We start from the raw sequence: 27,628 nt of genomic DNA, 5'->3' as shown, positions 1-27,628 counted from the left end.
ACCTGCCATGGAAATAACGATAAAAAAAATAGGCTCGCAACGTCTCTTCTGTGGGAGAGAGGTTGCAGGGAAGAGAAAAGAAACCCCTCACTAAGCCACGAAGTCTATTTTGTACTCTGTCAAGACAGGATAGGCTGTTTTTAGCAGATCCTGCCCAGATATGGCAGCAGTATTCCATCATTGGATATACTTGGTTTTTATATAGATAGAGAATTGCATCAGTAGTAAGATATCTTCTGGAGCGGTAGAAGGTTTAGTTTATATGAATACTCTCTAACCCTATATTAAGCAAAAGGGAATAAAGTGGGTGACATCGCTATCTCACTGAACGTAAACAAAGCGTTTTCACAAGTAAACAAATGAATATAAGTTAAGAGTTTGAAATAAAAAAATAGTTTTTTTATTTTAAAAATAAAACTTTTTTGCAAATAAACAGAAAACAGAATTTTTCATTTTTATTTCAAATTTTAATAAAGCACCCCAGGAAAACATTATGGATCCGGATGATCCAACAATACACACGCAAACAATAGGTTTGTGGGCCCATTGAAAGAAAAGAATTAGAAAAGGATGGGGAACAGATTTTTGGGATGCATGTGATATAATTTTTGTGGAGTCGCAGAAATAAGGAAGTGTTTCCGCGCATCCATGAACAATATCCATTTTAATATGAAGTTGTGTTTATTTTTTTTTTATTTATGAAAAAGTATTTTATCCGTGATTTAAAAATGTTCTGGTTTTTATTTAGTTGCGAAAAAGTTTTATTTTTTAAAATAAAAGAAATTATTATTTTTTATTGAAAACTCTTAACTTATATTCATTTGTTTACTTGTGAAAACGTTTTGTTTGCGTTCAGTGAAATAGCAGTGTCAACCACTTCATTACCTTTTGTTCAATATAGGGTTAGAGAGTATACAGCTAAACCAAAAACTTGCCAAATATATTATCGTAAACATATAGAATGGTAAATGTAATAAATATTATAATATCGATATATATATATATATATATATATATATATATATATATATACACACACACACACTAGCAAAAGTACCCGTCGTTGACAGGGTTCAAAAACAGCCTACAGAAAATGGACTCTGATTTATGAAAATATGATAGGTTAGGAAAAGGAAGAGTTGTAAAGAGATAGTTTCGAATTTGGGGATATCAAAACCAAAGCAAAATATGATGAAAGTAAAAATAAAATAGATAAACCCCATAATTTATTATACCATACCTGTTCACACTGAAACACTTATCACAATATTCTGTGGATCTATATTAAAAAACCTTGTTAAACTTTGACATATTTCCATTCTATGGAGGTGAGGCGCGAACGAACACTCCATAATGTTATTATACCATATTACTTCAAACTAAAACACAATCATCAAAGTATACTTACACGCAGATAGTTATGATAAGTCTTTATTAAAGTTTGTGCCTATTTCCATTCTATGGAGGGCAGGCGCGAACGGAGAACAATTTTATTATACCATCCCTATTTAAGTTAAAACATACTTATCAAAGTATTCTTACGTACATCTATATCAAAAACACTTGTAAACGTTTTTTTTATTTAAACTTTTTTTATTTCCATACTTTGTGGACCAGGCGCGTACGCAGACCCCGCAATTTTAATGAATCATCATTATGCCAGATCAAACATACCCATTCCTGTGTCTCGATACATCTTCTACCATATGTGATCAGTTTTCTATAATAGTCAACCATATAGGAGCCTATTTGTGACCATACACACAGACGTTCAGCTTATATATATATATACACACACACAACTAAACGACTATCTTGCCAGATATCGTCTCGTAAATATATAGAAGGCAATATGTCCTTGTCTTCCTCCATATTTTCAATCTATCTCCTTCAAGCGGCGCTAGGGGGTCTTAAATGATCGTTTTTTTTGTTTTTTTTTTACCGCCCGTTCCTGTATAGCTATAGCCAGTCAAAAATAGATCAAAATTGAAAAAAAATCGTTATACATTTTGTACAGTCATTCTAGTTTCTTTCAATTTTTAATCAGTTCATATGCGTGCCACGCTGGCACATTGGTAACGTCACCAGTTTTGGATTCTACGGTTCCGGTTCTCACTGATAGCGCCCAAATACATTTTTCTCACCTTTGAAATCACGACTGTATGATAATATATACGAAATCTGACCAAATAAAAATCTCATGTTTAAGCGTATTTTACGACCGTTTTATTATACGGATATGTTGTAGCTTATACGGCCTAATCACGTTCACACACCTGCCTATGTTAAATCATCAAAGTTAAGCAACGCTGAGGTTGATCAGTACTAAAATGGGTGACTATTTTGGAATCACAGACGATGTACGTCCTCTCTGCTCATCTCGATATTCTTTTTAATCGTCCTAGAATTCTTACCACTGGAATAAAGCAGAGCTGGTTCAGCAGAGGTGTAGCCGGAGACTGCGTAACACTTGTTTTACAGCTACATACACAAACACCCATAAACAGGGAGTATCCATTGTCTCTTATGAACATGATTTTGTGTTTGCTTGTTTGACGGCATATCAACCGAATCCTTGTTATTCTGGTGCAAGTTTCTGCTTCAGGTTCTTTATATTTTCAAATATGTATTCATGGTGTTTGGCTTGATTATTTTGTAAAGGGAAATTGTTGTTTCCAAACTTGACTTCGCAGAGAATGGTTGTGTTTTGTAAGAGAAACAAAAAACAAAACCCTCCTTGTTTAATGCATTTTTAGGTAATGAAGTTGGCATCTTCACCCCGCCCGATTTGGTAGACATAGGTTTTCGCTTGGTTTGAAGCGAATTGCAGTATCGGTTCTCAATGCCGCTTAGTGTTTATTAAGTAATATTGATTGTCTTAATAAGCGACGCCACTGACTAGTGTAAAGAATTCTTCATGTTAAAATCAATTTAAATTACATGAAAGAGAATCAACACCTTACAAAACCAATTACATTAATGAATATGAAAATGTCAGTTTAAAAATAAAGTATAGAAAAATATATTGAATTTAAAAAAAAAAAATAAAGAAAAGCGTGAAATATTTGCTGATCGGCTTTTTATTAAGACGATTATAAATCTTGTATAGGAAAACGGATTTAAAATGTCTAAAACTTGTTTCTCTAGTTGAATATTACTTTTCCAGACATGTTGAAAAACAAAACAAAACAATAAATTTGAACATCTATTCGATATTATTATTATTATTATTATTATAATAATAATACACTGATAGCGTTATTTTCACACTTACGGACCTGTCATTTATACACTGTGCATGTCTGAATCTTAACTTCCGCCATGTTCGCGTGCAAGCCATTGCGTTTTAATACATGCACGTCTTAAGCCTATATCCCTTTAACAAAATGGCGGGGGTGAATTTATACAGGAGGTTGCGTGAAAACAAACAACAAAAATATAATAAGCGTGTTGACGTTCGTGCGAGGGTATGAAAAGAAAATTGAAAGAATAGAAAAGTAATTTTATTTATTTTGTCGATGGTAGAGTCGGGTTTGATTGGTAGATTTGTAGTTCTTTTTTTGTGTCTTAAGATTCAAGATGGTTTATAAGTTGACGTCAAAATGAATGAAATCTAAGTCGAACAATAACGCAGGTGTGCGCACGATTTGCACAAGTGTCTAACTATTGTAAAATTGTTAAATAACACAAAATACCAATGTTTTTTTTTTATATCAGGTATCTCCTCGCTTCTTCGGTTGCGACGAGGCTGAGGTAGTCGGACAAGTCGAGCATTTGTTCTCAACAAGCAGTCTGATAGATTCTGAGCAAGTTCACTGCATATCGTTGACCATTCGATTATTGTATTTATTTGCTTCCCCACGAAAGCAAATGTGACACAAGGTCATTTTTAATGTGGGGTTAAACCAGCTCCCCTAAAACAAGGGTAAAAAGGGGGAACTCTGTCTGGCAGTATCCCCCCAAAATAGTAATTTTCTCAGTATGAAGGGTTTCCCCTACATTGACCAAGGACCAATTAACTTATGTGAAGCATCTGAAGAACAGATACTACACTTTGAGGTATTTATTTGCTCCCCCACTGAGAAAATTAGGCACAAGGCTGATTTTTAATGTGAGAAGTGAAGGGGAAATGGGGACCAACTCCCCGGGGAATAGGGGAGCTGGATAGTGACAATTGGTATGAAGGGTTGCCCCTACATTGACCAAGGTCTTATATGTGGGGTCGCCCCCACATATGGTCTTTGCTTGCAGTATCTGCCGGAACAGATGGTATTTATTTGCTCCCCCACCGAGCAAATTAGGCACAAGGCCAATTTTTAATGTGAGGAGTGAAGGGAGGGGGAAGGGAAAAAGGGGACCAGCTCCCGAGAGGTGGGAAATGGGAGCTGGTTAAAGGTCAGGTATGTGGGGTTGCCCCCACATCTGGTCTTTGCTTGCAGTATCTGCCGGAACAGATGGTATTTATTTGCTCCCCCACTGAGCAAATTAGGCACAAGGCCGATTTTTAATGTGAGGAGTGAAGGGGAAATGGGGGTCAGCTCCCCGGGGAGTAGGGGAGCTGGATAGTGACAATTGGTATGAAGGGTTGCCCCTACATTGACCAAGGTCTTATATGTGAGGTTGCCCACACATATGGTCTTTGCTTGCAGTATCTGCCGGAACAGATGGTATTTATTTGCTCCCCCACTGAGCAAATTAGGCACAAGGCTGATTTTTAATGTGAGGAGTGAAGGGGAAATGGGGACCAACTCCCCGGGGAGTAGGGGAGCTGGATAGTGACAATTGGTATGAAGGGTTACCCCTACATTGACCAAGGTCTTATATGTGGGGTCGCCCCCACATATGGTCTTTGCTTGCAGTATCTGCCGGAACAGATGGTATTTATTTGCTCCCTCACCGAGCAAATTAGGCACAAGGCCGATTTTTAATGTGAGGAGTGAAGGGAGGGGGAAGGGAAAAAGGGGACCAGCTCCCGAGAGGTGGGAAATGGGAGCTGGTTAATGGTTAGGTATGTGGGGTTGCCCCCACATCTGGTCTTTGCTAGTCATAGCTTGCAGCATCTGCCGGAACAGATGGTATTTATTTGCTCCCCCACTGAGCAAATTAGGCACAAGGCCGTTTTTAATGTGAGGTAAAACCAGCTCCCCTAAAAGGGGTCACTCTGGTTACCAAAAATAATAATTGTCCCAGTATAGAGGGTTTCCCCTCCATTGACTGGTACAAACCATCTTAAGTGCAGCATCTGCCGGAACAGATACTACACTTTGATCCCGGCCTGAGGGCCGAATTTGGTTGATATGGTATGTGAAAATCACACTAATTAAGACTGGCAATTCAAGTTGCCGACAGCCTATATAGAAGATGCTTGTTATTTAATAAGTCATGCTGAGGTATTTGTCCTGGGTAGTACCAAGTAGGCCAACTCTTCTAGGTATTGCCATCTTACGTCCGGGTAGATTAAGTTTATTGTTTATTATCTGTGGTGTCCAGACCGGGGAATGCCGATAGAGATATCTAGGCAACTTTTGCTCCTTTACTCGAATTGGTTTGACTCCTTATATTCTGATCTTCCTTCAGTGAAAAAGGAGTAAATAATTACCCTGACACGTTATTACAATATACACACGAGAGGCGAGAGGGAGCGCCAAAAAATAAGTGTTTTGTTTTTTTATTAGCTGAGCTATCTGCTCAGAAGGATACAGATGAATTGAAGCACTATTCCAAGATCAAATAATTTTTCGCTTGTAGAATTTTACAAGGAAGCGTACGATGACATTAAGTATTGTTTTGCGTTTTACAATGTCGTAAGGTCTACTTTCACATTTGACATCTGCAAACAGCAACGCTGATGATTTATTTGATCATTAATTACAAGTAAAACTCATAAAAATATATTGAATATCTATTTCTACTATTATATAAAAAGGCACTTTGTGTGTGTGCGTGTGTGTGTATGTTAGTTCTCCATGGACTCGAAAACTGTTGGCTTATTTTTATCAAATTTCACACAAAGGTACTTTACGTACCTGGCAGTGTTCTTAGATAGGTTTTGTATCCTAATGTCTATTTATATCCATGTTTGGTGTATGGAAATGCAAAAAGAAAAAATAAATAAATAAATAAATAAAATTAAAATAAAAAATAAAAAAATAACGATTTACTAAACAAACGTTTTATTTACTGGATATTTTTCCGTTACAAGGACTCAAGTTAGCCCAGCTGGGCAAACTTGAGTTCTTGTATACTAAAAAAAAAAAAAAATAGAAAAGATACATAGGACTATATACAAAGGTCGTTCCAAAAATAAAGCCTTATATCTTCTTTCACTCAAAAAAGTTAAAGGCCTACGAAGATGGGTGTTGTCACCCTAAGAAAAGCAACCATTTTGTTCCCCAGAATTTATCTATATAGGCAGTACCATCTTCAGTGCACTTTTGCCAGGAATTCATTAACGTATCACTGCTTTTGACGCACATACATGACGTGGGTTGCTTTCTTAGAGTTTCACATCGTCAATATCTGCAACAGGGAGATGAAACAGTTCATGAATGCATAAGTTTAATCATCATAACAGTGCAATTCGCAATCCGCTCTAATCCATGAGGAAGGAATAATTAGGTGGTATTACTTTTGGAAGGCTATATATATATATATATATATATATATATATATATATATATATTATAAGCTGAATGTATGTGTGTGTGTGTGTCTGGTCACGAATAGGCTCGTATATGGTTGACTATTAAAAAAAAAATTGAGTACATATAATGATAGAAGATTTATCGAGACACAGGAATGGGTATGTTTGATCTGGCAGAACGGTGGTTCATAAAAATTGTGGGGTCTGCGTTCGCGCCTGGTCCACAAAGTATGGAAATAAAAAAAATTTAAATTAAAAAAAAAAAACGTTTACAAGTGTTTTTGATATAGATGTACATATGAATACTGTGATAAGTATGTTTTAACTTAAATAGGGATGGTATAATAATATTGTAGGGTCTGTGTTCGCGCCTGCCCTCCATAGAATGGAAATAGGCACAAACTTTAATAAAGACTTTTCATATATATATATATATATATATATATATATATGCGTAAGTATTATTTGATTATTTTGTTTCAGTTTGAAGAAATATGGTATAATAAAATTATGGGGTGTTCGTTCGACCCTGACCTCCATAGAATGGAAATATGTCACAAAGTTTAACAAGGTGTTTTAATATAGATCCACAGAATATTGTGATAAGTATTTCAGTGTGAACAGGTATGGTATAATAAATTATGTGGTTTATCTATCTTATTTTTACTTTCATCATATTTTGCTTTGGTTTTGATACCCCCAAATTCGAAACTATCTCTTTACAACCCTTCCTTTTCATAACCTATCATACTTTCATAAATCAGAGTCCATTTTCTGTAGGCTGTTTTTGAGCCCAGACAACGACGGGTAATTTTGCTAGTATATATATAAAAAACTCTGGACCTTGCTTGAATATGTCTTCGACAAACGGGCGATTCCATCTTTTTAAAAAGAGATAACAGGTGAATGAATATATATACATATATATATATATATATATACATACACACATACATATACATACATATATATATATACATACATATATATATACACATACATATACATACATATATATATATACACATACATATACATACATATATATATATACACATACATATACATACATATATATACACATACATATACATACATATATATATACACATACATATATATATATACACATATATATATATATATATACATATATTCGTATGGGCGTGACTCAGAGGCAAGGCAATGAGGGTGGAAATTTGTATGCCTTTGTTTCGATTCTAGCCGATGGCACCAAAGTCATATATTTCTTTGTTTTTATCTCACTAGTATGTAATATGCACAATATAATATTCGAGAGAGATTAGGTTATAATAAATACGTAATCGGCATGAAATAAGATGTATTTAAACGTATCTTAATATTGGGCAACGTCAGACGTCCTGCTAGTATATATACATGCATGCGGCTAATTTATATTCGTCTCAAAGAGAACGGCATGCATAATGGTCTCAAGAATAAGCTAACAAAAACATGCACCGTCTTTGTAACTTTCTTAATCATATTCTCACCAGCTTCATCTTTTCTTTAATTCTTTTTCCCAATTTTGGAGTTTCCATGTTTTGAACATTTCATTCTAAACAATTGTTTTTATTTTGTATCTTAAGATTAGATTAATTTTTTGCGTGAAAATAAATCTTTTTTCCGCTGTCAACATTTTCGACAAGCCGAGATTTTGACAGAATATTAAAAAGAAATTAAATCCAATGTATTTCATTCTGTCGCCTTTGTGCTGTAAGTGCTTTGTAACGCAAACGCACTAGATCTTTAGTCGAATAAAAAAAGATAGAAAAAAAAATAGAAACGATTAGTGCAAATGCCATGTTGGTAAGTGTGTTATCACTTACAGATATGAACTGTATGAACACATTTTTGTATTTCTATACATTTGCAGCGACATAAAGTTTCAAAAGAAAAAGATTCGTCTTGTATGCGTATAGAGGACATAATCACATTCACACACCATTGATAGATCAGTTAGGTATACCAGGCGCTGTATGTAGAAGTACACCAACACCTCCCTAAAGTAACTGCAAAAACCCATCTGATTCTGATATAGATGTGCATGCGTTTGTGAATTTAATATTCCTATAAACTCCCTCTTTTGGAGGAATCCGGTTTGAACCATTAAAGTTGAATGTCACTATTAATGTTTTTTTTATAGAGGGATATCTCTCCACCGGAAAAGAAATCTTATCTGTGATCTTTAATATATTTCACAATACTTTCTACAATTAAACCATATTTAGATGAACATTTTACTTAAGTTTGTGCCTTAGTATTCACCAATTCATGAATGTGCAACATTTTCTTTACCACTGTTAAATATGAGAACATCGTGGCGATCCCTTCGTCAGTAGAGGTTTAATATTAAATAGATTTCACGCTCACCAGACATTAAATCCTCAGAATTTTATACGTGATTATCTTAAAGATAATACCCATGAAGATAATCAAATATTTCTGAAGTACATTTTTTACATTCAAAATCATAATTTTGATCAGCACTGAAATGAAGAGTCTAAACATAATGCTCGATAGCATTATACAATTTTCATCTTCGTAAGGTGAATATAAAAGTGGTGCTTAACTACTATAGCTAGAGATTGATTCCCCCAGTCGTAGGACGGATATTTTATTTTTTTATTGCATGGGAATCACCACTTACCAAGACCCAGAGGCCACTCGTGGATAGGGTTAAAGAGTGTACAGTAATCAATTAGACAATATAGTAATCGTTAGTAATTGAAATTCGGTAAATTTGTTAACTTAAGTGAAACGGCTCATCAAGAACTTGTTTACATTGGACTTGAAGACAGCCATATTGTAGTCAGCTGGAAAGCAGGCAAATGGAAAACACTTCCACAGGCGTGCAGTTCTAAAAAAGAAAGTTTGTTCATGGAATCTATGTTTAGGTTTAGGCACAGATAAAGAGGGGAAATTATTGATAATGATTTCAGCTAGACCGGTGTTTCTCGTGAAAGTTTGGCGAGGGAGGAACGTAGATTTGAGCTCAGATGAATACTTGCCATTCACTAGCGGGGACCGCCCGGCCTTGCCCAGTCGTATAATAATCTTACATATGATATTTGAATTTGTCTAGATGTCGTATATATTATTAGACAGTCGTGATTTTTAAAGTAAAATATAAAGTATTTGGGTGCCATCAGTTAGTTTTGCTTTCAGTTTCGATTCTAACGTTCAAAGCTGATGACGTTACCAATCTATCAACGTGACACGCATATGAACGTAATTAAAAATTAAAGAATAAAAATAAACCAAGATGCATTTACAAAATGTATTACGATTTTTTCAATTTTGACCAATTTTTTACCCTTTAAAACTATTTAAACCTGTTAAAGAACTATACAAGAACAGGCCGTAAAAAACTCCAATTATTTGAGGCACCTAGCGTCGCTCTGCGACTTTTTAGTTTCAGAAGATAGTTTGAAAATATGGAGACAGACAGACAAACAAATAGCCTATTATATATTAGATTAGAACAAAATTACAATCGACTGCATTATTTACATATTCTATTCAACTCCACAATTTGTTCTGTAGCAGAATGTTTTAGTCATTAAAAAATTTAACGTCGTATCCAGGGTGTTTGTTATTGAACAGCGATAAAAGTAGGCTGGTATACTTTACCAACGCAAACTTTGCGAATAAGTCAAACAAAGTGAAGTAATCCCAAATAACTGAAATTGCAGAAAAGATTCTAAGTTCTATTAAAGCTGCCATCGGTGGCATATGTTTTTGGTCACGCTATAACAGCGAACAACATCTTTCACATAGCGATGACATATTGTTGAATTAAGATCATTAAGGTGATAAAGCACCAAAATATTTCTAAACAAAGATAAACAATTCGATGGAGAAATTGTGTGAAAATATAGTTAATACGAATAAAGTTATGAATTTAAATCTATACAAACAAAAACAAGCACCTAACCATAAAAATATATGTATCCATAACGTCCAAGATCTACACATATTCATCTGATTAATAATTATCAGTAAAACTGAGGTGACAATGACTAAGTAGGTAACGAAATAAACTGAAAGCTTGAGTGTGCAAAGTTCGAATCCAGTTCATTCCATATAAATACTGGTGCAATATTTTTGATTCATAATGGGGTAGATATTTATTTGCTGTCCACCGCAGCAAAATGTGGCACAAGGTGGGAAGGTGGAGAACAGCCAAGCTCCCCTAAAGAAGAGGCACTTTTTCCTCAACAAAAAATGCCTTGGCACCCCTGTCGACATTCCCTGGTAGGGGCGCCTCAGGCGACAAGCAATAAATTTGCTCCACCGGAAAACTCGGTGGCAAGGCCTGGAAGGGTGGACCTAGGTAGTACCCAAGCGGTGTACCTCAGTCCGACAAATACTGGTCCGGTTCCCGGCCACTCAACTGTTGGGCTGAGTGTCAAGAACGAATCCTTGACGAGTACTCTACCCTGTCTCCCTTCAGCCGAAGCCGCTCGGAGACACATCCCATCATACCGGAATATAATGGGTTAGAGGATTTATTTGCTGCCCACCTCAGCAAAATGTGGCACAAGGCCGGAAAGTGGAGATCCAGCAGGCTCTCCTAAAGGAGAGGCACTCCTGCAATTGTAAAAATTGCCTGAGTAACCCCGTTGGCATTCCCCGGTAGGGGCGCCTCAGGCAGTGAGCGATAAACTTACTCCACCGGAAAGCCCGGTGGCATGGCCTGAGAGGGTGGGCCTCCTAGGTATTACCCAGGCGGCGTACCTCAGCCCGACAGGTGCTGGGCCGGTTCCCGGCCCCTCACCTGTCGGGCTGAGTGTCAAGAACGAATCTTTGATGAGTACTCTACCCTGTCTCCCTGCAGCTGAAGCCGCTAGGAGACACATTCCATCATACCGGAATATAATGGGTTATGATCCCACACAGTCGGGAGATTCTATTTATAAACGATGCTGCTAAATTCACGTTCCGCTACCATCCAATCAGAAACCAGAGTTGCTCCATTAAAACTTTTTTGCAGCAACTTCGCATATGTTTTTTCGTGTCAACACAGGAAGAATCTTTTGCTCTGTGGCTTCCAACTCCAAAAGTTACCTCCAGTACTTGTGTAAAACAACTTACCATAGGAAACTATTCTGAAACTAAACGTGGCTTACAACTCTAGAAATACTTTCATCAAACTCGCACCTGACATTGTGCCTATACTCTTGGAGAAAAGTTAAAAAGAATTAAGTTAAAAATACCACAATTCATTTGATAATAGATTGGTGCTTTTTAATATATTTAAACAGCATGTTTGGATTCGTGTTAAAAAAGATGAAGACACATTAAAAGCTAATTGAATTAACATAAATGTTCCATTGCAAAATTCTATAAAATTGATATAAATATAATAATCCAAACTTTGTGATCATCTATATAATTATAAAAACTTTGGACCATCCGGCCGTCCTTGCATAAATCTTGTCTTCGACGATCGAGCAATTCCATCTTACAAAAAAAAAAAAAAAAAAAAAAAAAGGATATAACAGGTGAACACACACACACATTATATATATATATATATATATATATATATATATACATATATATATACATACTCTAGAAAGCCCTTGGAGTGAAGGGATAGTGTTCAGACAGTTCGGACATGATGATGTTGAGACGTGTATGTAAAGACATATAACACAAATATATAATACAATTCCACTTTACCTTTTAGTAAGAATCATAAGACACAAGACGAGCTTTACAAAAAACACTTGATGGTTTATTCTTCACACGGCCGTGATTCCATCATCAAGAATTCAAAGTTTCACATTTTTTCTTGAAGTGACGTCTCGCTCCTAGACGTCTGACTCCCTCTGAGTTTTTTCACTGACTGTTTTCTAACTAAAGTTTTTCTCTATTCCTAGAACTTTCTATTTTCCGTGACGTCATGACGTGTTCTGGACATACGTGTCCAAAACTTTTCCTATTTCTCAGTAACCTATTTATCCAATATGTTAAAAACATTATCTTATAAGCTGCATTCTTTCAATTTAAAATTTCATAACAAACTTGATAGCTAACATTCTTTCCTTAAAATATTTATCTATATTCTAAACAAATGTTTGTTTTACATTTTTAAATTCTCACACGTAATCTATTTCTAAACTAGATTACGAGGTTCGAATTTCGCCTATGCTCTTCTATTTTCATTTTAAACTAAATTCTCAATTTTTATACTTACATAAAAAGGGGACAGCCCTTATCATGTAACAAGAATATTTGACCTAGCTAGGACGGGTATTAGACGTATGGAATAATTGAATCTTATCTAGGGTAGATAATTTACAGCATGTATATGAAATAATTTTCCCTTTGTAAGGACGGTGAATATACAACACATATTTAAAATAATTTTACCTACAATAAGACGTGTAATTTAAATACATATATAAAATAATTTTACATATTTTTTGACTCCAAAAGGGACCTTAATCTCTCCAACCGAACCCCCAAAAAGGGAACGTAAAATTAACATAATCATGCTTCTTTCTACCCGTCTCTGCAACCATCACATCATTCCCGGATGGTAACATGAACAATTAAAAAAATATATAGATCACCCTCGATTGATTGTAGCTGTACCTTGGCACGCGTTGTTGTGGCTCTATTTGGTGTAATGGAAGAATTCCAATCACCACGGTTGTAGCACCCCGAAATCTACCCCAAAAATATTTCGTTATATAAGAATGTGAGACGAACGTTTCCAACACAAAAAAAAAGAATGGGTTCGTAGTACCGCCTCTAAGTAAAAAAACAAAAAAACTGAAAGAAATAAACGATGAAAATATAGAGAAAGGCACCGAACAAAGCGAAATGTAACGGAAATTATTTATGCTATGTTTATCAAAAAAAAGAAAAAAGATTGGAAAGACATCGAAGCAAGAGCAAAGAAATCGAAGAAGGAAAGAATCCTTGTAATTATTTTTTTAGTGTAAAAAAAAAAAAAAAAATTCTGCTTCCTACTGTTTTGCAAAGAAAGAAACGACGTAAAACTTACCGAAGACGAAAAACAGAAAGAGAGAAGAAATAAATTAAAAAATGGAAACATCGTGAAAACAGAAACAGAGGAAAGTAAAAAGACAAATTCTGTAAATGGATAAATAAATGAATAAAAATAAAAAGAAACGATGTTAAACTTGCCGGAAAAAGAGGAAACACGGAAAGAGAGAATAAATAAATTTGAGAAATGAAAAGATCGGGAAAACGAAAAACCGAGAAAAGATACATGACCCCCCCCCCAAAATACAATTAAAAAAATCAAAAGACACGCTGTTATAATTGCCGAAGAACGGGAAACAAAACGGAATTAAAGTATTATAATTTTTATTTTAATGAAAGAAAATGTAAAGATTTTCTGTGTAGATTTTTTATTTTATTTTTTACCGACGTAAAAGTAAGTAAGGTGCGTTTCACCTAAATTGCAGTCCAGGTTTTATAAAAACCTAACCCGGTGTTCGTCCGTAATTGTCTCATGTGAACGGTCACAGACGGTGTAAATGAATGGCGGTGAAAGTATGAATTTTTTAGAGGGAGATGACTTTACTACTTCCATTGATCGTAACTGGTTTTGGCAGTGAACTCTCACCAGATAAAATATAAGAAGCTCCGATCAGCGAGGTAGTGGATAGGTAATATGACGATAACACACCTCAGATATCGTGATGCAGTTTGTGCATAGATCTGCGTAAACTGGCTAAATTAGCAATCCTATTAAGGTCAAAATTGTAGGGGAAAAATGAGTTATATATATATATAAGAAGATAAGATAAGAAAGAATAGATAGATAGAAGAAGATAGAAGAAATAGATAGAAAAGAAGATTATATATATATATATATATATATATATATATAATGTGTGTGTGTGAGAGAGCGTGACTTAGACTAAGGAATTCTGAAGAGTTGTATGTTTTTGTTTCGATTCTAGCTGATGGCACACAAGTCATGTATATATATATATATATTATAAATAATTTTGATCTCACAAGTATATATTAGGTTAAATATAATAGAGAATTGTCTATAATAAAAAATACATAATCTGCATGAATTAAAATGTCATATTTAATCGTATTTTACGACCGGGCAACGCCAGGCGGTTTGCTAATACCCTTGAAATATTCCTAAAATATCACAACAACGCTATTACCGAAGAATGCCTACTAGGTTGCCTAAACATAAAGTATTCTTCTACTTGTGAACTTTTGAAGACCACACCTTGTGTCTAACCTAGTTGAGACAAGCTAAATACACTGAAATGTTGAATAGTTTGAAAAAAAAAAATGAGGCAAATACGTGTGTTACCTTTTTTCATAATTAGATGCATTTGAAGATTTCTCCATTGTGAATGCGGAGTTTAGTAGAATGGTTCAGAAAGCGCAACGTTACCCTATTAATCAACCCTGAATTAAATGCAAGTGGTCAACAGACGTGGCAAGCATGTGTTATGTTGATAGTGCCAATTTTATTCGGATAGATTTATTGTTTCTCTGCCGAACGATGTCCAACTCAGTTGTGTTCATTGTCGGCATATTGACATAGCATTGTATTTCTTGGCAACAATTGGACAACGTCTATTTGAAAGTATCGTAGTTATCGAAAAATAACATTAGTATCATTAAAATACACGATGGAAATGCTTATAAATTCTTATAACATTTCATTAAATACCATTAATGTAAGAGAAAACAAATAGTTTATTTCTTCCTTCCGTTTGTACATTTTAAATCTTTTCTAGTTTAGTTTTTATCATAGAAAATATTGCTAGCATCTCTCAATCCCAGCCACTCCCTGTAAAACATTCACAGCAAAATCATATGAAGTGTATAGCTTTCTTTTTCTCTCCTTGTATGAAAAAAAAACAAACTTTTATGAACAAAGTTTCTTAGAATATTCCATCTATTTAAATACCACAAGACTGCGTATCAAACGACTGCAAAATAGCAGTCTTCAAGTCCAATATAAACAAATACTTGTATAGCCACCATCTTACATAATCAAATCATGTAAAAGATTCTTATTCAACGTATTTTTGCTAATCCTCTCGTGATGGCACCCAACGTTCAATCAACAAGAGATTTGATATTTATCCTCGAGTCGACCCGAGCCTTAATAAGCAGGGACCCATTAATACAATAATCATAGGTATTTATGCAGAATACGGACTATGCTATTTTTACATAGAATTTTCATACTCAATTCAAAATTTATGGTAGTTTTTTTGTTAAGTCAAAGTACTAAATCTATCTATACTCCTATAAATTCGTTTTTCTTTTTTGTGTATTGATATTCATATTAAAAACCCTCTTTTCTATTTATTTAAAAAGAAAATACAATTTTCTTATATATATGCGTCGTGGAATTGCATTCATCTGCAAAAAAATCTAGCTAATTTGCATATTCTTTTAAATATTCATTTTAATTAATTCCCTATTAGTTGCTTCGGTTTTCTTATGGGATAATCATATTTAGTTAACTATTACGCGTCATTATATTCATGCAGATATTCTACTTGATTTATACTTGCATAATATTTGCGTAAAAAGCTTCCCCTATGTCTGGATACACCTTTTGTAAAATTTCAAATGTTAAGACTGAAAATTGGCTGAGTAATTTGGTAGAGACCGCAGAGGTCAATTTTTTTTAAAGATTGACCCCAATTATGATCCCTTAGCATTTGTTTTAGGTTAAATCAAATTAAAAAGTTCAATTCATGCCCAAGTAACCTACATGTAAAAGTTCAAGTGTTTAGCCCAAAATTGGCGGAAGAGTTTGGTAGAGTTTTCAAAGGTAAAATCGTTGAACTTTGACCCCTTAACAGCCAAATTTCTGGCCGAAAACGGATTATAAAGATTTTCCCAAGTCTCCATACCCTGTATATAAAATTTCGAGTCTGTAGACTGAAAATTGACAGTTATTGTGTAGGGAAATGTACACACAGATACACAAACAGACAGACACTTTCACAGATGTATAGATTGCGAGGATGTCATTATATGATTGCTAATTAATCTAGTTTTTTTTTTTTAGCTTGGTAAATGTTTAACTCATACACTGCCAATACTTGTTTATAATTATTAGACTGGGCTTGTGTTCAGAGAGATGGAGACAAATAATAAACGTTCTGATTTTATCGAAATGAAGGATGATTCATTTCGGTCTCATGAGTTGCATCCTGGCGAGCATTCTGTAAAGAAGGCTGATTATAACTATTTATTTATTTGCGAACTGTTGTCCCCATCTTCATAGTTGGTGTTTTGGTCCACTCATCCTCTGGCCTTCTTCAGGGGGTTAACCATGACGGGATAAGGATGCTGAGTCTCGTAACTATATTACCGTGCCAATGATAACAGGGAAATAGGATGAGGATAACAGTTCGCAAATAAATAATTACACAAATTAGTCATCTCAAAGGATTCCGAAAAAATAAAAAAACATGATTATGACTAGTTGCTCAAAGCGTTCCTACCAAGTATAGTCCGAATGATGTTAGCGATTTTTTGCTGCTGATCAGGGTGCCCATATTGGGGGTACCGGTACCTCACTCGCAACATTAAACAACCTTGCTCCATCTGGTAGATATATACAGGGTGGAACGATAAAGTTACCCCCCCCCCCACAAAAAACAACAATACAGCTTAATTTTTTAAATTTATTGAAAAAAGAAATCAATTTCGGTAATTTGATTATGTAGTAGAGCTGACATCTATTCAATGTAGCCGCCTTCAACCTCAATCAACGCCTAGATAAGGGTCTGAGACTGGGAGCATGCCTTTTTCACAAGCGCCGACGGGAGATCAGCGATTACTCGGCGCATGGCGGCAATCAGGCAGGCTTTGGTGTTGTAGGAAATCATTTTTGTGATGTTCTTGACGTATGACCAAACGAAGTAGTTTAACGGGTTCAGATCGGGGCAGGAGTGGAGCCAGTGAGAGAAAAGTACAAAGTCATAGCGCTCCTTCTGAAGCCAAACCTAGGTCTTTTTAAACTTGTGGCCTGGCGCCGAGTCCTTCTGCCACACTCAGGGTCTGCCAGCAGTCACTTGATTGCTCCCGGGGATCACCACCCTCTTCTGCACATCTAGGTACATTTTGGTGTTAACTTTCAAGCCGACTTCGAAGATATGAGGTGGCATGATGTGGCCCTCACTTGAAACCACACCAAATACTGTGACCGAAAACTGTTGTCATCACCCTAGGGCGTCCCTGTTATTCGTGGCAATCCAGTGATGCATTTTGAGGGTGCTGGCTATGGCCCTGTTATAACTTGGATCGGTAGAGAGCATGAGTTGTACAACAGCGCATCCCCGATCTCGCTCGTTGAAAATTGTCATTTTCAGACATGATAGAAGGCTCCTATCGCTCTTGGGATTTGTACACAACTGGCCAACTAGTAGATGGTCTGAGAGAAAAAAAAAACAAACAAAAAAAACAAAAAACAAAAACAAAAAAAAAACAAAAAAAAAACGGGTTTCATCAAATGGAAATGGAATCATGTAACCTTTTCTCTGGCGGTAATTTAATCATGCCACCCTGTAAAATTAAAACAAACCGGTAATGCAGACTTCCTCCGAATGAAGACATTTATAGGAAATATCAAATTCTGAAGCGATGACCAAATCGCATGTATATCTTTATAAGATGACAGTGTTTAGAAAACTAAAATGGTCACCCATCTGATACGGGCCAGGTTTCACGTCATTTAATTGAAGTGATGTAATGAGCACACATAACAATGCGATTATGCCACACAAGCTGGTAGACCGTGGTAGTTCAATTCATTGTTCATTTCTATTTGACAAATATAATTTCCATCTGGATATCATTCTCGAAAGCAGTTAGTCTTTATTCAGTGTCCGAATCTGTCTTCGTAAACAGAGCTTAAATCGAGATACATTTAATCCTAACCTGCATTATCGGATAGAATCCGCTCTTCCTTACACGGCCCTCGCCCTAAGTAATCTAAATCGAGGTATCACTCTGAGTAAACATTGAAACAGTTCGCCAACAGATGGGAAACAAATGGACCTCATAAATTAATGGCGGCATGGTGGTCGTCCTCATTGCTGGCAAAGACAATCGACGCAGTTTTATTGTACTGCCAGGGGAGAGAGTGTGTGTTTGGCGTCGCCTCAGTTCGTAAAATCAGAAACGAACAAACAAACGTTTTAAAAGTAAATCTTGGTCACTTAAGCAATTGCACACGCGCTTTTCCGCGACCGTGAATATATTTTCCCCGGACAGCATATTTCGGCACAACACCAAATTCTCCTGGAAAATAAGGTGGTCATTGTTTGCCTATAAAACTAGTCATAAAGTCGATGCCTATTTTTGAAGACAGCAATGTAAATTCCTCTTGGCTTCCATGCCCCCCCCCAAGAGTTCCCACCACTTTGCTGTCTAATTTCTTCCAACTGCAAAACAAACAAACAAACAAAAACAAACAAACAAACAAAAACAAACAAACAAACAAAAACAAACAAACAAACAAACAAACAAACAAACAAACAAATAAACAAAAACAAACAAACAAATAAACAAAAACAAACAAACAAATAAACAAAAACAAACAAACAAATAAACAAAAACAAACACACACACACACACACACACACACACACACACACACAAAACAACTCTCAGCTCACAAGACTCGCTCCTGCTGTCACCAAATCTTAAATCCCCGAGTCTCTATAAAAGTCAGGCTTTTATACTACAATCAGCAGCATCTCATTTGCATAAAGCGATCAGTTAGATTAGCATAAAACCGGAAAAACAGACATTTTTCTTTTCTTTTTGTCTGCATGGAACCCACAAGAATAGGGTGCGTACTGATTTTTTGGTGCCTTTTAATTACAGAAAATTTAAATGGTTCACTTTATCCAATGTGTTATATATTTAATACAAGCTAGAAAAGCATTTCATCCAAGGCATGCAAATTGTTAAACAAAATGTTTTTATTATAGGCTTTAAAAATAAATTAATTTCAAATTGAATCTTATACCTTTATCTTCAAAGCCTATAATAAAAACATTTTGTTTAACAATTTTCATGCCTTGGATGAAATGCTTTTCTTTTTCTAACTTGTATCGTATCTTTAAGATTATGTTTTAGTTAATTTATTAATTTGGATTAAAAAAATGAATGTGGTTTTGTATATATTTATAAAAAAACTCTCCTACTCTCTATTTCAGTTTATATTTCTCCTCACACCACAACTCTTTTTTGCAACTCCCTCTTTTTTATACATGTCTGAATAAGGAAATCTGAATTTTTTTAACAAAAACTTTAAAATAAAGTTTTTAGATTAAATTTTTAAAAACTTCTTTCAGAATAGAAAATCTTTACAATTTAATAAGGAACATATTTCATATAGGTTTCATTAAAAGCATTCGGTAGATTTCGAGAAAAATAGAGATGAAAATTTCAAAAGGACTGTATAATATTGGTTACGCTCAATAGTAGTCCTCGCTAGCAAAAGTCTTTGTTATTGTTATTCTATTATTATTTAAAACATTTTGTGTCCTGCTCTTTCGCGCGAGGACTAATTGGCAGAAGCAGTCTGTCGTCACGAGACATTGACATTGTGATCACTTCTGTCGATTAGGTAACAGATTGTTTATATTAATAGAACCGTCCACGAACATCGCACGTGCACTACATATTTAAGTAAATGCTGATACTAACCTACTTTCCTTGCTCAACATTTTCAGTAACAAGTTCTTCACACGAGCGTCTGTGCTCGATTCATTTATGCGGCGTTAGTGTTAGGGTTGATATTTTTATTAATCAGCGACCGCCTTGAATGTTCGTTATATGAGGTTCGTGCTAACAGTAAAACCTATTTTTTAACTCAAAAAGTTGAAAGGCGACGAAGACGGGAGTGGTGCCATTAAAACAAGCAACGTTTATGCTCTAGAATTTATTCTTCTACAGTCACCACTATTTTCAAAGCTCTTTTTGTGAGGAATTCAAATATCTAAAACAAGGGGATACAATTTTAAGGTCATAAATGCATAAATTCAGTCATCATAACGATGCAATTTGCAATTCCCTCAGATCCATTCAGGGGGGAAAATTGCGAGCATTATTTTGGAAAACCCGTCTTTATATAAATGTAAATTATCTTTTCTTTTGTCCTCTTCATTACTGACTGACTTTGTCGTTTCTTTTCGTCGCTGTTTTCGCTTTTTTTTTAACGCAGAAATGTGATACAAAAGGAGACGTTCGCTGAATCCCCTCTTAAGTTTTTTTTGGAGAGAATTACTTAGCTAATTGTTGACATCTTAACTTTCTAAGATACCATTAGTCTCTCTTTCCCAACTTAAAGGAGTGACACAGACATCGAATTAATATTCGCCTTAGCTTATTTAATATTATGCATGTCTCCTTTGCATGGCTTCCCAAGGGAGATAAATTGAAAACTTTATTTTGATCTAATCGACTATTTGGGGCTATTCGTGTTTTTCCCTTTTACATCAGTCTCTAGGACCGATTCTGTTTGCAGATTAACGTTATTCACTCAGTGTGAACCTTGTCAAAATCCAATCCAGCTAACTTAATCGTTACTTACTGATATAGGGTCCCTTATTTCTGACACTTGGTGCAATCGAAATGTTTTTTATAGCTCTTCAAAAGATCTTAGATATGCTTTTCCCAACGTCGCACAATCGCGGTCTAGTCGCTATGTTATGGGTATGCGTAACCTTAATTGATGAGAAAACTTTTTTTTATCGAATTCGAAGTTTCAATTGCAAAATTGAAATAAAACGTTAATGTCGACGAAAGAAACTGGAATAAAATTTCACGAGCGTTCCCCAATCCAGGTCCTGAGAAGACACACCGTCTAGCATTGCCAAACAGTCACTCATTTGGTACTGACCAACTTCCACATTGCTTAATTTCGGTGTTCTAACGAGAACAGATGCGTGAACGTGATTATGCTGTACAAATAATGGGTACGTGAAACGATCGTTATTTCCATGGCAAGTACTCGTCTGAGCTCCAATCTCTGCTCCCCCTTCGTCAATCTTTCACAATAAACACCCGTCTAGCTGAAACCACTGTCAATTTTCCCCACTCTTTATCTGTGCCTAAATCAAAACGTAGATTCCATGAACAAAGCTTTTTTGTTAAAACTGCACACCTGTGGAACTCTCTTCCGTTTGCCTGTTTCCCACCTGACTACAACTTGGATGTCTTCAAGTCCAACATAAACAAATTCCTGCTGAACCGCCCCCTTAAGTAAGACACTTTATCAAATCTCCAATACTAACGATTACTACGATACTATCCCATTGATTACTGTACATACAATAACCCTTATTCCTGAGTGGATTCCGGGCCTTGATAAGTGGTGGCCGCCATGTAAGAAGAAAAAAAACCCAATAAAAGCTGATATGAATTTGAAAAGATTTAAAGCATGTTTTTTATGAACTGCAGACAAAGCGTAAATCTAATTGATATACGGAGTTAGCAAGAATGAAAAATAGTTATTGCACAAACATTGACTTTCATCGTGAAAAGACAAACGCTGTAGATAGAAAGGAAGGAGTGAAAAGTGAAAGAGTTCTCACTAGATTGCAAACGAATTTGAAAGAATCTAGTAGTATAAAAAACGATATTACAATAAAAAATCCGAATTGGAAAAAGAAGCGAAGTCATTATGGTTAAACAGGGCAAATGAGTGGCCCAACATAACAAAAACAAACTGTTCTTATATCATAAAAAATAAGTCTCTAAAAGAGGAAAAGACAGGGTAAAAAATATTGTATACCCCCTCAAATACATCAGGAATTAATTATTTTTCATGCCTATTGATTAGATATATATACTAGCATTTCAGCCCGGCGTTGCCCGGGTGTTTGGAGGTGTATGTTGAGCAAAAAAAAAAAAAAAAAAAAAAAAAAAAAAAGCGATCAATTTTTTAAACTTTGACCCCTATTATTACCCCTTAACATTTATTGTTTTGGGCTCAAATCAAGCTATTAAGTTAGATCCATGTCCAAGGAACCTATATCTAAAACTTCAATTGTTCATACCCAAAACTGTCGGAGGAGTTTGGTAGATTCTCAAAGGTCAACTCGTTGAACTTTGACACCTTAACAGCCAGATGTTTGGCCGAAAATGGATTACAAAGATTTTCCCAAATTTCAGTACCTTGTATATCAAATTTGAGTCTGTAGACTTAAAATTGACAGAGTTATTGCGTAGGGAAATGTACACAGACACACGGACACACACAGACATGTTCACTTTTATATATAGATATACTAGAATGGGCGCCCGGCGTTGCTCAGGTGTTTGGAGGTGTATGTTGAAAAAAAAAAAAAAAACACGGTCAATTTTTTAAAATTTGATTCCTATTATGACCCCTTAACATTTATTCTTTTGGGCTCAAATCAAGTTATTAAGTTAGATCCATGTCCAAAGAACCTATATCTAAAATTCGAGTGTTTAGATTCCAAATTGTCGGAGGAGTTTAGTAGAGTTCTCAAAGGTCAAATCGTTGAACTTTGACCCCTTAACAGCCAAATTTCTGGCCGAAACCTGATCATAAATTTTCCCAAATCTCAGTACCCTGTATATCAAATTTCGAGACTGTAGACTAAAAATCGAAAGAGTTATTGCGTAGGGAAATGTACACAGACACACACACAGACACGTTCACTTTCATAGATATATAGATAATATTAGCGGGGGCACTCGGCTATGCCCGGTCGTAAAAATACGCTTAAATATGGTATAATTTTTCCAGATTTCGTATATCTATTTCTACTATTATATAAAAGTCACTTTGTGTGTATGTGTGTGTGTGTGTGAGTTTCTTCCTCATATGTTCCAAAACGGCTGAGCCAATCTCTTGCAAATATCACACACAGCTAATTCATATGTCTGACAGTGTTCTTAGATTATGTTTATTCAGAAATACATCCGATAAATATCAAAAGTTAAAAAAAAAGAAAAGAAAATCGATCCTAATAGATAAAGAATTTTCACAGGGGAACATTTGACGTTTCACCGGAAATTAAGAGATTCAGTTTAAAGCAAATCATTTCTTCTTAAAAAAAAAAAAAAAAAAAAAAAAAAATCAGAACCATGGTCAACAGGATATATAACTCAATAGTAAAGTATTTGACTGCAGATTGCATGGTCCTGTGTTCAAACCGAGCGTGCTTCTTTTTTTTATTCTTATTAGTGAGTTGAGTTTACCATAAAAGTACCATTTAAAATCTCCGCAAATAATTTCTTCGTTTGCATATTTTAAAGCTAAACATTAATCGTCAATCCCAAATATCAACTCCCGTAATATTGTAAACAAACACAGACGAAATTTGCTGAACGACATTGTTATTTTTTTTTTTTTGTGAATTAGTCCACGGGCAAATTATTCCTCGTAATATATAATAATCAATAAAAGATTTCTCTAAAAATGCGTATGCAATCTGCATAAATTAAAATATCAGGTTTAAACTTATTGCACGACAGAGCAACGCCGGGCGTCTAGCTGGTGTTATTATAATAGTCATGATTTCCAAAGTAAAAAAAAAAAAAGTATTTGGGAACCATTACCTAAAATCGAAACCGATAGAAAAACCGAAGCATTCAAAACTGGTGACGTTACCACTGTATCAGCGTGACGCGCATAGGAACTGATTAAAAAATGAACTATGATGAATGCATAAAATTTATAACGATTTTTTCAATTTTAATCCCTTTTTGACCCCCTTAAAAACTATTCTTACCGGCTAAAATCCATGAAAAAATGGTCCATAAAATCAAATCATTTGAGACCCTTAGCGCCGCTCTCCGACTTTTCGTTTTGGAAGAGATAGTTTGAAAATATGGAGACAGACAGATAGGCATAGTGCCTTTTATATATTAAGCACACAACACAACAATACTTGGGAATGTTTTTTTAAATCTCATTTTGTTTTTCATACAAATAATAAACTTATCACTCGATATATATATATATATATATATATATATATATATATATATATATCAGTGATCATATAATTTTAAATTAAGAAAGAACAATTTATCCGTGTATACATACACATTGTTCGGACAATCAAATAGTAACCGGTAATATAAAATTTACACATTTTTTAACGTATTTTTTACCTAAATAATTTACCTGAAAATCATTAACATCACGCGTTAATCTTTGTATTTTATTTGTATATTTTCTTATTCGCTAAATATTTGGCACAGTAATTAAGACAAGAAAGATATTCTTTTTGTAGTAGATGGTATCATAGGTTAACGGTTTTAAATGGGAATAAAGAAACGAATCCTCGCGCCGTCATGCCAACAGCTTTCTTTTTACCGGGTTGAATCCTAGCTCCCACCTTAAACGGGATCGCTTCCGACTAATAACGTAGCAGAATTACTCCAGGTATAGTTAAATGCTAACAGCATTCGGTCGGGCCACCCACTGAGGAAGTCTGCTGATCAGACGCAAACTTTTCACCGTCGTGGTTTTAAGCATTGACGCCATACCAGTATGTGTAATATAATCGATGGAGACAACTAGATCAATGAGCAAGACAAGTCAGAACAAAGGAAGCAGAAAATAGATTATGAAGAACACATTTTATGATAGTTGTTAAGTGTTGAGACATTATGTTGAACAAAGATGGCGATGAAGAAGCGGTGTAGTTCCGATTTTGAGTGGTAAATAAGTGCCAGTAACAAAGATGGCGGCGAAGAATAAAATATAGGTTCGTGACGTAGACAATGGTGAACTGATTGAATCCAAAATTCGACAATCTGTGAGAAAGAAATAAGACTAGCAACGTCTGCGAGAAAGAAATAAGACTAGCAATGTCTGCGAGAAAGAAATAAGACTAGCAACGTCTGTGAGAAAGAAATAAGACTAGCAACGTCTGTGAGAAAGAAATAAGACTAGCAACGTCTGTGAGAAAGAAATAAGACTAGCAACGTCTGTGAGAAAGAAATAAGACTAGCAACGTCTGTGAGAAAGAAATAAGACTAGCAACGTCTGCGAGAAAGAAATAAGACTAGCAACGTCTGCGAGAAAGAAATAAGACTAGCAACGTCTGCGAGAAAGAAATAAGACTAGCAACGTCTGCGAGAAAGAAATAAGACTAGCAACGTCTACGAGAAAGAAATAAGACTAGCAACGTCTGCGAGAAAGAAATAAGACTAGCAACGTCTACGAGAAAGAAATAAGACTAGCAATGTCTGTGAGAAAGAAATAAGACTAGCAACGTCTGCGAGAAAGAAATAAGACTAGCAACGTCTGCGAGAAAGAAATAAGACTAGCAACGTCTGTGAGAAAGAAATAAGACTAGCAACGTCTGCGAGAAAGAAATAAGACTAGCAACGTCTGCGAGAAAGAAATAAGACTAGCAACGTCTACGAGAAAGAAATAAGACTAGCAACGTCTGCGAGAAAGAAATAAGACTAGCAACGTCTGTGAGAAAGAGGTTGCAGATAAAAAGAAAGGGTAGGCCCCCGCCCCCAGTCAAACTCCCGATATGTTTCTGCACTTTGTGGTTGATTATGCTCTATTAACTATTGTTTCTGTTTTTATTTTCAGAGTAACGGAGATACAATGCCCCTTGGGAAAGATCCAAAAGCCTTGGAATCACTTAAACACAGACAACGATCACAAATCGAAGTGAGCAGCGATGACGCCTCTGATTGTGAAATGATTACATCAGTGTGAAATTTATAGTCTTAGGTCATTTGTAATCATTTTTTCTACATACGTATCAAAAGAGGATGAACTAATAAAAATAATAAAAGACAAAAACTGGAGATGTCTACAAATATTCACCTCTGAATATACATAAGAAATTTAATAAAAAAAAAAACCCTGAACATTAAACCCATCAATTTATATAATAACCACGCTTGACTCTAAACCGAAAAAAAGGGAGATTATTAAATCTTGAACTTTATTACTTGAACTCTAAAAAGGTGGTAACAACTCATTACTAACAATAGAAAGCAAGAGACACTTTTAATACATAGAAAAAGCACAGAAAATATAATTTTTTTTTCTGGTTTTCGGATCGTCGCCAAATTGAAACAGAGAGAAAGAAAAACAATTTTCTTGATCAAAAATGCTCATCTCTGTATCACACGTACTTACACCACCGATCCAATTTACAAACACCCAGTCACATACATATATAAATATACATACCTATATGAATATATAATTTATATATATTATATACGTGTGTGTGTAATATTATTGCGAAATAAAAAAGAAAAGTGAATGTGGAATTTATGTATAAATGTCCTCTACGCTTTTTGTGTTTACATCTTATGTTGTTTGTTTTCGTATTAAAATTTTTTTTTTTAAATATTAAGAATGTTATCCGTTGATCACTTAAACCGCATTACATACGACACGAAGCACCCTCGTTTTGTACAAAGCTTATAACAACACTAGCAGCGTTGCCCGGTCGTAAAGTCGCATAAATATTATATTTTAATTCATACAGAAACTTAGACATGTGCATGCTAGTTTGCTGTTTCTTCTTGTAAGTAAAAAAAATACTCGATCGAAACCAAAACCTAAATACAGTGAACCAAGTACGATAACCGCTAGACCAGCTTGACATGACATTTACAAAGTGTTTTCGAACAATCTTATTCGTAACATAAGTAATATATAGGGCTAGGACAACAGCATATTCTTTTCATTGTTTTGATGCGAGTGTGTTTCCGTTGATATCTTATGTTTTTATAAAGAATTATGTGGTTCTCGGTTGATTAACTGCCTAAATGTGTCGGATATATATTCGAGAGTCAAAACAACGAAAAGAATATTCTGTTGTCATAGCCTTAGTAATCTGTCATGTGAACTATTCACGCATGCGCATTCGTGATACAGTTAGCAATCTGATCACTCCCACGTACCAATTTTTCAATTTTGACCACTTAGCAACTTTTTTTCCGGAT

At 35.1% G+C, this 27,628-nt stretch overlaps 1 protein-coding gene across 2 annotated transcripts in view; it reads left to right on the top strand.

The window, feature by feature from the left end:
* Positions 1-26,990, top strand: part of LOC145294078 (adhesion G protein-coupled receptor L1-like) — a 1,162,895-nt gene extending 1,135,905 nt beyond the window's left edge. For both annotated transcript variants that reach the window (XM_080141133.1, XM_080141131.1), the window contains one exon: positions 26,253-26,990. In XM_080141133.1, coding sequence (XP_079997259.1) covers positions 26,253-26,381 — 129 coding nt within the window. In that variant the 3' untranslated portion in view covers positions 26,382-26,990. The remainder of the gene's footprint in view (positions 1-26,252) is intronic.
* Positions 26,991-27,628: the final 638 nt, after the last annotated feature.

This window comes from Euprymna scolopes, chromosome 15 (assembly GCF_053919585.1).
Source record: "Euprymna scolopes isolate OS-2025 chromosome 15, ASM5391958v1, whole genome shotgun sequence".
NCBI lineage: Eukaryota > Metazoa > Mollusca > Cephalopoda > Sepiida > Sepiolidae > Euprymna > Euprymna scolopes.
This window is presented reverse-complemented; position numbering and strand designations above follow the sequence as displayed.